At 38.1% G+C, this 15,322-nt stretch overlaps 1 protein-coding gene across 3 annotated transcripts in view; it reads right to left on the bottom strand.

Annotated features, from left to right (window-relative positions):
- RB195_017469 (uncharacterized protein) overlaps window positions 1-15,322 on the bottom strand; it is a gene marked incomplete at both ends in the record, with an annotated part of 36,681 nt that overhangs the window by 20,683 nt on the left and 676 nt on the right. For 2 of the 3 annotated variants that reach the window (XM_064184481.1, XM_064184482.1), the window contains one exon: window positions 3,424-3,492. In XM_064184481.1, the coding sequence (XP_064040362.1) occupies window positions 3,424-3,492 (69 nt within the window). Of the gene's footprint in view, window positions 1-3,423; window positions 3,493-6,382; window positions 6,458-15,322 lie in introns of those variants that run through there. The other variant, XM_013442151.2, reaches the window with a different exon arrangement.

A 15,322-nucleotide genomic window follows, 5' to 3' on the forward strand; every position in this document is an offset into this window, starting at 1 on the left:
ATCAATTACCGTATCCGAAAGGCATTGTTGATGTCGAGCGAGGCCTCAGTTTGTACCTTATGATGTGATAGCATCCAAACCGTTTAGTCGCGAACTTGTAACGGGCACGTCTTATCAGCAACAACTACTTTCTGTTCTTGTAAGTTCCTCAAAAAAAAAGAGCGACATAGGGGTTGCTGATTATGTTTGTAAGAGCTGAGATATACATGAAATTAAGAGAAAAACAGAAAACATCGCTAGGGATCAGTACCTATCCTATAAAGGACAGCAATCCTCCAGATTAATAGGAATATATTCATTCTTAACCGAATAAATTAATACTTCGTAAAACTCCGAGAACAGCACCAAAATCAAGCGTGATGGTTGAAGAAAAGGTTGCAATCAGCAGAACTAGATTCAATTCATAGGCGGCGATTATAAATTTTTTTTTCAGATAGCAATCAATTAGGAACTAATTTGAGAACTGGATTGTTTACACCAACCTATTCTGGTAATAACTAGTACCGAAGATCTGTAAATTCGTGGGCAAAGTACGTAAATGACTCTATGAAGATTTCTAGTTTTACCTTTTTGAACATGGAAGGAGTTAATTCTTGAGTGGTCCTTCAATGACTGGCTAATTGTCGAAAAAAATGCTGACATAAATAGGTATTTACCAAGGTGTTATTCCATAAAATCTTTTTTGTTCACTTCTCTTCTACGTCGTAGTTAGCGAGTACAGGGCTACAGAATTGTAATGATACTTTTGTTTGTAGTTGAAATTTAGAACCTAATCAAAAATCACACATTTGGGAAGAAATAGAAATAGAAATGAAATGAGAACGTGATTTCTTCGTTTTCAACATAGCGGAGTTTCTTTAGAAAAATTTTAGAAAACCAATTAAAAACAAGGAAATCAATCAAACTAATCTGATACGAATAGGTAAACAACTTAGATGTAGAGATATGATTGTGGAATGATAGAATATTTGATAATAGATGAGCGATGTGAGAGCTAAAGAACACTAGCTGCTACTAACTACGAGTGAAGAAGGGGCTTCTTCTTCAAACTGAGCTTCATGCATAGATAAGAAATGGGAAATATTTCAACAGAAACTCCATGATGATGCATTCATCAGCAAAAGAAAACAAACAACAAAGCACACAATCGAAGTGTAATTTTCTGAACTGATAACTTATCACTTTAACGAACAAGTATAGTTGTGTGAGCTGAAAATACAACAATCAGAACGAAAAATCCGTCCTATTCGATTTTCAACCGTCAGCGCTGAATTAAGAATTAAGCGATTGCAGAGAATGAATTTTTCGACAAGAAATCTGCAAAAAAAAAGTTAAATGTGCTGTCCGTATTGCTACTGATTTTGCCTGACCTGCCCATCATATACGCTGCTTATCAGGCGCTGCCAGTTTTTGTTCTCTCCATTAACGCGTTTTTTGTCTCTTTTTCGCTCTCACTTTGATTTCGGCGACGTTTCAATTCGATAGCGCGACGATACGTTACCAAAAACCGTTGCTGCTGCTGCTGCTACTGCTGCTGTCACATACACATCGCTAACAATCGCTCCGCCTACTTTACAGCTAACCGCTGCACTGCTACACGCGACGTCAAATCGCTATGTCGCGCGATTGCGTCTAGTGCAAGAATTTTTCGTCTTTGCCTTTTGCTTTGCATTCTTTATATATATATATATATATATATATATATATATATATATATATATATATATATATATACAGAATCACATATTTTAAATCTGGATCAGCCGAACAGAAAATGGCACCACGTATTAGCTCTAATACCATAGAGCTTAGAGGAATCCGAGATTGAGGAAATCCAGAATTATAAGAATATGAAGCCAGAATTCTACTTATTGCTACTTCATACCCTGTTCCTTGCTCACGTAATTTAACCGCTTAAATTACCAGCAATTCCAACTTAAGGAACACCAGTAGATTTTCAGCGCCTTACTGGTTATTTGTAGAGTGTAGATCAGATTTTAAGGGCCAGAAGACGAAAAGAAGTAGAATAAAATGCGAAGCGTCACTCATCAATGAAGATCTAGAAGTACTCTATACAGTCATGTGTCGTCGCTAGAATTCGCGAAAGCATGAACCCCTAGTGTGAACTTGGGCATTAAATGCGCTCGAAAGAGCAGCTTATCAGCGTAGAAGCTTTTCGAAATCCATATTTGCGAAATCGAAAAAAAAGCAACGAATCGTAATACATTAATTAATAATCATTATCAAAATTTGCACGGATAAATCGCTTAAAGTAGCTTACATTGTGATGGTTTTCAAACCTTACACAACACTATTCGACAGACTAAAAATAGTTTCAAATAATAATCGTGACAAGACGAGAACACTCATGAAACAAACGAGAAATGACTCTTCACAATGAAATATTCCGCAGATGTGCAGTTTTTAATAAAATCATGCCTCAAATTCACAATAAACCAGAACATTACCACGCTGCGGACTATCAATTACATTTTTAAACGTCGTCGTACACACCATCAATCACATAGCCACTTTCAAAAACAGACCGCATGAGAAATTCAGTTCTCGATGATTTTGGGAAATTCAAATGCGTAAAATATTGGGCCGACTGAATTGTATGAAATAAACTTGCTAATAATAAAGATCCAAAATGAATCGGTCATAGATACTCTTTAGAGATGCAGGAAAACAAACAGTAAGAGATGAATAATTTAGTTTTCCTTATTTTTTTCCTCTAGAAAATTTGAACGAATTTTTAGAGTTAGCTGGAAAAATTAAACTAGAAACTGAAAAAATTTGTTTGCGGAAAGGTAGTAATTTCGGAAAATTCAATCGATCTCAGAAAAGTGGTCAAAACTCTCCAAACAACATGTCATTCGTAAATAAACCATTTTTACGGCCTTTTAAAAGCTAGGTTACGATCTAAAAAAACCAGAAAACTTTCAGTTGCTGAGGAAAAAATCAGTAGGAATAAAACGCAGACGATTCGCTGCGATTTCCACCCTAAACCCTCGTCGATTTCACGATTAATGAATCCCAGCTGGTTCTCATAGTGACTCATCCGGTAAGTTTACATGCGCAGTTATAAATCGACAACCAGCAAAATTTAAACATTGATTGCTTTGACAGGTTAGAAAAACTAGTAACAACTAGGCCTAGGTGAAATTGAATAACACACACACGCAGACTGAAATCGACTAATGCACACACTACGGGAAAACACCGGTGCACAACAGTACGAAAGTAACAAGTTTCCGTTTTCACCACATACCACATTCACAGACAGACTCTGTAAATGAATTAGTCATTGAAATAAAATAGAACGGAGGAAGCCGGCGCGCGATAGTGAAAAATTCGCCAACTGAGAAACTAAAAAAAAGCTCGACAAGTGAAGTCAATTGGTGTCGTTGACATCATCCTCACCTGACAAATATCACAGTATGCTTCCGGATTGAACACTTTGCCACCACCCGTTTGGGTCGTCTCGTCGTCCTGGAAATCGACAAGAAATTAGTGTGCAACAAAATACGACCGCTATGGAAAGCAATAATCGAGTGCAAATAACAACAAAAATTGTTCCATACGATTGACAATGTGTCAATTAGAAAATGCCAACGGAAAAAAAAAACGCAGACATATATTTCAAGCAAACGACTGAGGGTAAAAACTCGTCGTCCTCGCTTGATTTGAAGAAATCAAAACAGCACTTTAAATATGCGTGTCGTTGCACTCTTGGTTGTGTGTAAGTGCTTGACTAAGATAAGTGTGATAAATGCACTCTGAATTCCAGAATTTCAGACGGAAAATGTGCAAAACACACACAGATTTCCTCGTACGTCAGATGAATGCGCGATTTTAAAAGGACGCTTTTTAGTTTCATTATTTAGGCACTACACGTAATTATACATGGAATTCCAACGGCAAATAAAGCACAAGACGCTCGCTGATGACTCTATATGACTCTATTGGAGTCCAACGAGAAACTAACTGGATTTTTAATGAGCAAAAACGGTTTCGATTGTAGATTGTATTACACTACAAAAAGGATGTCATCCGAGGGCCAGTATTTTCCAATGTGTCACATACTAAAGCTAACAGAAAAAAAAAACCGCTGACTATGCTGAAAGGCAAAAAATAAGCAAATGGTCGCCGTGACCATAAGTATCACTTGGAAACTTGCAAACCCTGCCTTGATCGTACCAATTATATAAAGCAAGCAAGAGCAGGTAAAATAACGGCTGTTCCCCTTCGCAAACAACAAGAATTAATAGAACACTCAACCAATTTTCAACACAGGCCATAGAAAATACATTTAGAAAATTAATAATAATTGACATTTAATTACATTTTCAAAATAAGGATCGATACTCTTAATGTGAATAAAATTTTAATGACAACTGATAGGGATAGATGAGGATTTAAATTCATATCCCACAAAAAAAGGTCAAACCAGTTTAACTCACAAACCGCAACGGATTTGGATTTTTTTTCCTGAAAGTCATCGTCACTAATAAAGAGACGAATAATGAGAATGCCCGAATCAAAATGTTAAAGTAACCAGACAAAGTCGAGTTCTTAAGGGCAGCTGACACAGTTTTTTCAAGCGGAAAAAACGCTTTGAAAACCAATTGGTCAATTTATCATCCATCATGTGTGTTTAACATTTCGTGCAACTAAAACTAGCTGCAAAATATGGCAAATGATAAGCTACGAAGATTCGTGCAGATTAAATGCTTCAACTGAATTTATTTCAAGGAAAAAGTAGAGGAATAATCGCAAAAACGTGGCGAAACATATTAACAGCTTCATAGGTGCTACGTTGAATACTAAACACATTTCACCAACGAAAATCTGATCCCACATCTACACATATCGAAATGTATAAAATGTAAACCAACACATGCTCATCAAAGCATCATTGAAATTTTAAGCGTTTCGCGCTTCATCGTCTCGCATAGCGATATGCACTTATATGGTTCAAGCCTCAACATGCCTCGCCGTTTTTTCGTAGGGGTTGATTTTTCGTGGATCTACTAGGAAATAAAGGGCACATTACCGTAGTTCGGACTGAACGCGCTCCGATCCATCTATCCAATAAAATTTTACAATCCAGTCGAAACATGAGTTCTTGGTTGATTCACAGAAGAAAAACTCAAATTTTCAGGACATTAAAAGTGATACATCAGAACCTGTGGTGAATGAGCTGGCGCAGAGCTCACGGAAGCGAGAAAACCAAGTTTGAACTGAGGGACTTTCACTACTGGGGACGATTGAGTTGAAGCAGAAGATGATTCTACGCCTTTAGTAATCCATCTAAGGTAAGAAAATCTTACTAAAATCCAGCAGTACTCAATTTAGACATAACACACAAGGTAGACCGTGATCACACGAGGACGACGAGGAACGTAGAAGTTTTTTTTTTGGCAGTTGTAATCAGCAATATAGATGCATGTTTCAGGTCAGAAACGCAGTGAAAACAACAGTAGGAAAATCCTTCTATTTATTAATTACTAATCGCAAGCCAAAATTTAGGCAAAACTGAAAGGAGTCATCGTGAAATAGAGCTTAGTGAATAGGAACTTCCATCGTTCGCCTACTAATGATGGGGTCACGCATAGTTCAAAAAAGAGACGGTATCCAGAGGAAGTAAGGGAAAAAGCCATGACTTCTTCCTAACTACAAATTGCAGCTTATTTCCGACATTCCAAAACTCTAAGAGCTTAGGTTGTATAGTGTCTTTAACTAAACTAACCATAATGATCCAAGAACTCGACGTCCTAATGGCTGACGTGTTGATTGAAAAGAAAGTACAAGTGAAAATCGAAAAGTAAAAAGGAGCAGTTTAAAATACGAAAAATCTTCAAAGAAACAAAAGAGACGTCAAAAGGTACTGGACTTTTGCAGAACAATAAATGTTTTTTGGAGTTGTGCATGAGAATTTTCGAAATCACTTCATTTGTTAGTATTTCCATGAGGACATTTGTTTATTCAAACACTCATGAAAAACTCCGACCGATCTGGAATCTACCACTAGTGAAAGCATTCCTAAAATAATTTTTACTTTAAGAAGATAAACAAAAAGCATCACATTCTTTTTCCTTCGTGCTCCATTCAGTATACGTGTTTTTGTTCAACTCTTTCATGCGGACTTGTAAAATTCTACATTCTCTCACACTCAAAACACATCTTGACACCTCAGCTTACCTCACTCACTCTGACATTCATACACACGTAAACGCACGCACACGCAACTTGTGCGTGTTACACTTCGCACCGCACTCGATCGCTTAAAATTCCGAGCAAATCCTGGATGAGAACGCGGCAGAGAGATAGAGAGGTATGCGTGGTATCAGGAAAAAATAACTTCGCCTCATTGACTTACTTCATTAGACTTCAGAGCACATGTGATAGAAAATGTTACACTATAAGCGATACTAAGAAGTGTAAGCTGAGACATTTCTGAACAATTCTATTCATTTAAAAGTTCTCGTAATTACAAATGTCTTTTCAGACTCTCTCCAACCTTTCTAGGATTGTGGACAGCACTCTTCTGAGAGTTTCTTTAGGAACTACTCCAGGAGAAATGAAGCCTTGCTATTCCGACTTGAAATACCAAGTTAGTCGGACTACACTCAGTTCTTCAGAGCCTAAGACAACTACTCGGGAAACCGAATGTGAGGCCAACGAGGTATAAAGTTTAACATCATGTCAACCATACGGTTTTCTTATACTCAAGGAAGCCCCTATGGAAGCATACAAAAATAAGTCGTTAGGAAGTTGGAAAGGATTCTATTTTAAAGAGGAAACCTTTCATAAAATTAGAAGAAATCGGTAATTCTTCAGGAGATCGCTGGAATACAAGAGAGATAACAGAGGAGAAAGGAAAAAAAAAGAAGCAACATCTATATTCAAAAGCGAAATATTGTTCGAATAAAACCCCACATCCAAAATCAGCCACAAATTTTAATCATTTTAAAGTGGCGAAATCTAATCAAAAACAATGGACTTATGCCTCCGACTGCTATAAATTCAAGCTCTTAACCCACTTTTGCTATCTTCCACCGTTTCAGTTGAACATTCAAAAATCTATTTCAACAGCAAACAGTAATAATAGTTTAGAACAGTCATTTACACGATCATCATTATCTGCGTCAAATATCCTTTTGAGATATTGTTACAACGCAAAGACGACTACTAAATGACATTCCTTATTCTTAAAAGATGTTAACATCTTCAAAGGGCGAATGGGAGAGGAGTCTTTCATTTTATGATAAAGCCATGAATAGAATAAAATACTCAAAGTTGTAGTGGTATAAATCCAAAATAAATTAAAAAAACCACATGTTTTGATTGCACCATGTAAAAACTTAACAATTTTCTTCGCAAGAAAAAATCCAACCTCTACCAGTTCCTGAACCCGACACACTTAACAACCCACAGAACTTGCTTCCAAATCCCGTTCGCCGCGGCGGGAAAACGATGCGAGCATCGCCCCAGAAGTAATTAAGTAAATCGCAAGATATACGCGGATAGCTGTATAACACATTCCCACAAATACATACATCCATACATACGCACACATACATCTTACATCAACTGGTTTCGCTTCACAAAGTGGCGTCCATTTTCGCGTTGGTTGTGTTCAAAAAGAGACCAGTTCAGTAATTTGCGGCCGACAAAGCGTATACAGCAGCCACAGCTCCGGACGTATAGTTTATATGACTTCTTGACGTCAAAAAACGTGTTTAAAACTAGTAAAACACCCCGTGCGTATGAACGGTGGTTATTAAAGGGAGTGAGGTGTTACTGTAGCAACTTGTGCAAATTCACGAGGTCTAATTGGTAAGAGTTTTAGCGTAATTCGATTCAGAACTCTATTTATCGAATGGAAATACTACCGGCGCAACGTCAGCTAAGACAGCAGACACTAATATAGATTCTTTAGCTACTTGTCATGAAGAAAAATAACTGGTCATCGATAATACAAATAAGAAACGTTTGAGAAAACCGATGGGAAAAAAAACTAGAGTCACCCAAAAAGAATGGTCAGCAGAGGCTGCGAAGCAGCATACCGGTTTATGAAGCGACGAACACTCTTAACCCCCCAATTCACAGAAATATGTCGAGTGAAACGGGAATTTTCCTAAAAACTGCAATATTTGCAGCACAACTGGCAATCAATCAAAATGTTTCCAAAATTCGAGGAAACCAATTATTGTGGTAATGAAGGCCAGACTTGACCGGTTCTTTCGAAATTTCACCGTCTTTTTTTCCTAATTTCAACTGGTTTAGTCTGGTCCAACTGGGAAACAGTAACTGCGTTTCACTCTGTCTTTGAAAACATCTTGACTGACAGTTTTCGCTCAATTGTGATTTTTAGGAATAAAAACGAAGCACTACTGACGTTCAATCTTTTGATATCTCGAAACCAATTAATCACTGTAAATAGCGGAGTAGTGCTGCACAGATATTTTGTTATAACTGCGTTAACGGCTCATAGATCATTCGAATGTTGCGAGTACTGAGAAGACTGGTGCTGTTAGCTCTCTACACATTCAATATTTACAAACCCAGAACTGTATTATTCTCAAACTGCAAAACTTAGATGTCAAAAGCAACATAACCATGGCATAGAGAATATAGCAGCATAACAGTTAAAGGACTGTGGGAGTCCGAGAAAATTCAAAGTGAGGATGATGGCAAGTGATTGCGGTGTGAATATTTCGTCAGAACTCACAGGGTAATTTGTCGATCGTCATCTAGCGAAGCGTCATCACGATCCACTTCAAACCTTTATTAGACACGCCTCAACAAAATTGCTCAGTGTTTCGAACTTCACAATATAGTGCGATTTTAAGCACTTCACAACCACCTTAACCCAGAACAAGATCTACTACTTCATAGCTTTGGAATAGCGGTATTAAAAGAAATTTCCACAAATAGACTGTTCAAAGTTGAATCTGTCAAATGTACTGATCTTTGAGTTCCAAAAGATCAAGAAAGAATTACTGGCATTAGAACAACACGAAGTTCAATTATACACAACAGAAGATTCAGTTTAGAGTAACAATTGAAGTCCACAAATATCTATATCCTTTCCAAAAATCTCCATCTGAAGTCTCAAGTCCAAGTGAAGTGTAAACTCACTTAACAAATTTTACAAATCTATTCTGTATAAAGATAATATCCGATTAGGCATTAAGCAGTAGATCACAATAATGGACAAAAAGGGTGTTAAAAATAACTTATGGATTACTCAGAAATGATTTTTCTTTTGCAAAATCACTTGGACTTCAAACAGAGATCAGATTACTTGGATTGTATGTATTAAATGATTAAGTAATATATAAATACCTATCTTTTTTTTCCTAGAGAAAGGTAAACATTAAAAAGAGATTATTAGCATCAGGCCTTCATAATCCAAGTGATACTCTCCAGTTTTTGCAAATAAATGCAAGGAACGCCATACTATAAATGTGTTGAGGCCGGACATAAACGTGTGAGGCGATGCGCATTTTCGCGTTTGCGGTGCGTCGATTAGCACTTTTGGCAACCGGATAGTCGAAAACGACATTATTATTTATACAACTCATCGAAAAAACAATTATATTCCCACCACAACTATCGTACTGGTCGCTCGCTCATCCACAACCCGCTCAACAGTAGGTGAACACGTTGAACGCGAGGAGGTGGACGACACGCTCGTTCACGGCGCAACCACTGTTGCTGCAGTTGAGTATAAGAGTTTGTAGAGTAGTAAACAGTGTGTTCGCTCGCTCGTTCATGAGTCTATGTATGTGAATTAGCAGAAAACTGGTATGTATGGAACCCGAATTCGTCGTTCTCCACCACCGCAACGCCCCGCAAAGCAGCCGCAAGTCCGTGCGCTAAATCGTTTCGGATATGCGTTAGTATGTGTGTGTTAAGATGACTTCTTGAACACCGGCGCGTCATCAACCATCTCCAATGCAGTTCCCGAATTTCCGCGCTCTTCGTTTCAACGAGCGCGCAGCCCGGATCAACAAAGCGATCACTGCGTTCAGCTGCTAACCATAACTAGATCCGTCCTAATGTTGGAAATTTACCGTCAAAACCTTTAGTTTTCAGCAATGCCAAGGACGCGACATTTCTCATGTTCATGTGAAACCCATTAATCACTATCTAGCTGTGCTTTAGCGCGGTCACGCTAAACACGAATCCCGACGTTAAAAACACGAATTAGTGAACAGCTGAACCTTACTGTCGCAAACAACAATCATCCTATAGAAAAACTGTGCCCAAAGAAAGTAGGGAATTAATCCACAAGAATCATTAGGAACTTCCTCAAACAAGGATATGCTTTCTACTGCAAAAAAGTGAGCATGCAGACTGAGAATCTAGCCGTAGAAGATGGGCAAAACGCTTAAATAGAATAAAACTGAAATAGACTGTTTTTCCTTCATTTCAGGTGATGAACAGTTAGCTGCGGAGAGTAGAACTCGCTGAGGATTTGAAAACAGAAAATATTAAATCATTTGCGCTCCAAAGATGCAAACGCTGCTCGCCATTTCCGGCACTTTGGAAGTTCCTTAGCTTCCGGTTTTGAAGTAAGGATTGCAGTAAAACGAAATATGAATGAGAAAGATATGCTTCAACTTTCAAATTAAACAAGATTATGAAACAATTCGAATGTCATCTCCTTATTAATCAATTAACTTTTGTTAAGGGATAATTGCACAGTAACCAAGCTAATTCTTCGACAAAAAAAAACGAAGAAGAAAAAGGAATTTGTGTTGAAGAATTTGCGTTACTAGTGTCTTCCATTCATTTTTCACATTAGTGAAAGTAAGTGCAATATACTAATTCTAAAGATTTAATTGCTCCCTGAAATGTTTATCACAAACAGGAAAAACCTGTCTACTCAATAGAAATAGAATAGAATCTACTTTCAACAAAATAATGATTTGTTTATTCATGTTCATGAAGAGAGACTCGTTCTCTGGGATCCTAAAGTTCAAGAAAATTTTAAGTATAAAGGAAATTCCATTAGTCATTCGTAGTTCATCCACTTAATTACCTTCTACACCTTTCACTCGTTGAGCACATCCGGGCCCAATTCTAACATAAAAAGGAGTGAGTGAATTGTGTAAATATCATGCATCAAATACCATAACCATTCAACAACGTCCACCCATCAAATTGGGATAATTGCTGTTCGATATTTGTTTTTTTTTTTAACAAATACATAATTTAATTATAATGCGACGGTGGAAAACACCGACAAGTAAGAGTGAGATGTATTGTGCAGGTGATCGTGTAAGGTACCCTGAAGGTTTCGGGAGCAACATACAGTAAATGGCAGTACTTTGCTACCTTCGTCCCGTAATCATCAAAAAGAATCCCACTGATCTTTTCGTAACTTCCTATTAGAAGAAAAACTGGAACCGCAACACATACACGACACATGAGTTTTACAAAGAGAGAAGAGCGAATCAGAGATTGTGAGTGGTGAATAGGGTGTGAGAGAAAGAATGTTTTAATTAGAAGTTCAGATAGAAAATGAAGAAAAAAAAGAACCTCTGTAAAATCTACAAAACAAATATGAGATGTACTGTTCAAGCGATACTCTGCTCCTTTTCGACAACTGTTACTTTGCGAATGCTTTGCCTTGACGTTTTTCAATGTTTATTCAACTGTTTGAACCGGTGTACGGCACTTTGAGAATCGATTTCATTCGTCAACGAATTTTTCTTCGATGTAATCGCACATGTTACACGTCAATTCACTTCCTCTTCAATGCAATGGGAAGAAAAAAGAATACGCAATTGGCGTTGGGAATTAACTCTGCCGAACTAAACGCCTTTGAACGAACTTCTGATAATTTTCTTCGGCAACAACTTTGTTTTTCGTTGCTGGGAAGGGTTCGGCAAAATGCAAAAGAATCACAACTTTTCACTAAAGGATTTAGCAGTTTGAATGAAGCACTGAATTCAAGGCCGTAGCAATTCACTGGCCATGCGGAGCCTCTACAGCGGAAGGACCGTTTAAATCAAAATTTTCGCTAAATACTGAACAAATTATGGAGCTTGAAGGCTTGACAAAAACAAATTATGGAGCTCGAAGGCTTGACAAACAGACATAACGTTTAAACCTTTGTGAAAAAAAATCACCTGTAAAACATCGCTTTACATCGTTTTTTTCTTAAATGACGAAAACGCAAATTACGAGAGAAGGTTCAGTTTAGTTCGATTTGTCTGAACAGCGATTTTTGCGCCGATCGACAAGGCTCCTCCAGAAAAACGACAAAAAAAGATTTCACGGGCACATTCTTTTGAGTTTTTTCTTTTTTTTTCTTTCCAGATAACCTCGTCGATCAACATTTCCTAGCAATATTTGTAAAGAGAAGGAAAAATTTGCGCGGGGAAGAATTTTCAGGGAGCGGTTCCAGAACCATCTCTAAAACAAATAATTAATCGTTCTGCTTCTCCATAAGGAACATATTCTTTCCTCTACTCGCCTTTCTGAGCAAGATTTTTAGGGTAGAAAGGTATGATTCTTTGTTTCTTAGTAAATGCTGTTGTTCTGAAATAATAGCTACTAGGATGTAGGACAACGTGGAAACACTCGACCCCATAGAAGCGAAAGCAAGCCCGAAATTCAGCGGTTCGCTCGGATTAGATATCATCTCTGAGCTAAGCGTATCGTGCGCCAAACTTGAAAAATGAATGCCGCGGTGAATTCATTGAAACCGTTTCCACTTGTCCGAGTCCACATGTTCAGGCATTCAGAAGGGCATTTATTTCAGTTTTTAAAAATGAAATCCGTTTTAGAAATGAAACCAAAACAGACTTGGATACACCAGTGTGAGACTGTAATCACATCCAACACGGATTTAAAGCTTAATTGAAATGTATTCCTTAATTGGTGAAGTTAAGAGTCTAACACTTGTGACAACACTTGACTACATGACTAATTCAAAAAAAAAGGAAAAAAATTCAAAAAGTTCCTGCAACTAACATAAATTTATGTATTTGCAGCGATTATTATGTTTATAGCGAATGTTTGGGGCAAAAACCGGTCGCTATTAAAACTTCATTGAGAAGGGAGGACAGATCGTGGGATCAAAACCACCACCACTTGAAATGAACTCGTCGACGATGAGCTGTGGCGAAACACGCTATGGTCTCTACCTTACGACCTACGGAAAGAAATTTATAATTAAAGCATGGAGATAAAATATTAAATGCAATTTCTCGAATATCCCATAGTCAGTAGACTACAAATGATATCAGGAGTATATAGAAAGTTTAAAACTCGATATTTCTTTGAAAAAAACTGTATTCATGAATGGGAGAGGTCTTCCAGGAACAATCAAACAACGTTTCAAAAAGAAGAGAAAAATCAGAAAAAAAAGACATGTTCCAGTTACAGTTGAGTGGAACAAAAAACGTACGGAAAGATTAGAAAACGCACGGAAACACGATCGTTTTCTAAAAGCGTTGAAATCTTCCTAGGACCTCTATTATCACTATTCGTAAAACACAGACGCTCATAACATCCATAGATAGTGTGGCTGCGAGAGACGCAGGCGAACATACAAGAACATCGTATAGGTCACTGTTGACTCCGTATCACAACACACTGAAACTAGCCTTCTCTACATGTTAATTTTTTTCTTTCTTTTTCAATTTTTTTTAAAGGATCCATTACCACATAATCAGTAGCAGACGTATTTCGAGAACAGCATTGATGATAAGTGTTTTCTAGATACGGTTCCAAAAATAGGTGAAATATAGGAATTTCTGGGTTATGTCACATGTCATACTAAACTAGTTTCGAAATATGCTCGTTGCCCTAGATGAAGCATCCAAGAGTAGTTAAAAGAGTAGAATATACTAATTAAGAAGAAAAAATTAGCAGGGAATGTGAGCGGAGTTCTCAACAAGGCATTAATGCAACGTACTATGACTGGATTGCTCTGATTTCTATTCTGAACGAGTGCACTTAAAAATTAAAAGAGGCGCGTAAATAAAAGCACATACCTACTCACTAAGTCCGTTAGTACTGTAACAATAAGGACAATAGAGAGGCAAATATATAATTAAAAAATTCATACGAGAATTTTAATTCTGGATTCGTCAGGATTTCCGTTTGTAGTCTCAAGCTTTAGAGATATGAAGAAAAAAATCAAACTTTTGAGCGTTACTTTAAGGAATGTAGAACAGTTTTTGCAAACTTAAAGAACACTCAGAAAAAAGATACGGTTGTTTTTTTGTATGCTCTCTTGTAAAAGCTCCCAAACAAGAACAGGCAAGAAAATCCCCTACATAAGAGAGCTGACTACAGTTTCACTAACAAGGGTCGTAACCAGCCATTTAACCGTAACGAAAGTGAAAAACACAGGTGAACAAATAAAAATGAAAAAGTGCGCTATGCATGATTTTGTAGTAAATGAGAGCTCACATAATACGAAGTCCAAGTAACAAATTAAAGAGACGAAATAAAGCAACAGAACAAGCACTTTCGCATACAATACAGGTAGCAATAACGCAAAAAGAACCATCGCTCATTGTAATCAGCGCCGTACGTTGGCTCGCAACAATTGACCTTGTGCTGAGTGTCCGATATGGGGCAGCATTTTTTGCTAGCCTTGGCACTGATCCAAGTCACCCAGTGGCCTCGTGAACGAGTGAGTGTCGAAAAAGCTGGTTGCCTAACGCGAAAATTGGCGATGTTTTCGTGTGTGCGACTGCGGCGCTGGTAGTTCGTTCTAGAAATCAAAACGAAAACGCGCCGGTGTTTGACAAGAATTGAATGGAGTTGAAATGAGAATCGCAAACATTGCTGTGCGCAGACAGTACGCCATGTGGAGGAGGAAGCCGAGCGCTGAGAGCCGAGGAAATAGTCAGGGACCGGAACAAAAGATACAAAAAGCAAACAAACTGCTTGAGTGACTGCGCGCGATGGCCGCGGACGCGAATGGGCGCCCTGGCCGCCAGCTGCGCTGTCGTTGCCACCACGACAGATCCCGCGACGACCACTGCCGACGCTCGCTTCCGGATCTTGATCACTCAAATCTCGAGTGCTACTCGACGGCTGTTGGCACGCTAAACGATGCTCTCACTGCGCGCGAAGCGAATTCATTCACACAAAAAAAGGTACACAATGCGAAGTTCCAGGATGGGGAACAAAGGTGAATGGATCAAAAAGATCAGTGCTGGTACCGTCAGCTGCAGGGAATGTCAATGCGATCCTGGAAAACATCTCCCCTTGCCTTCGATGGTGCCTATAAGGAAACCGATCGTTGAAGTGAAGAAGCCAGTGTGTTAAACCGTAGTTTAAT

This window comes from Necator americanus, chromosome II (genome assembly GCF_031761385.1).
Source record: "Necator americanus strain Aroian chromosome II, whole genome shotgun sequence".
NCBI classification, from domain to species: Eukaryota; Metazoa; Nematoda; class Chromadorea; order Rhabditida; family Ancylostomatidae; genus Necator; species Necator americanus.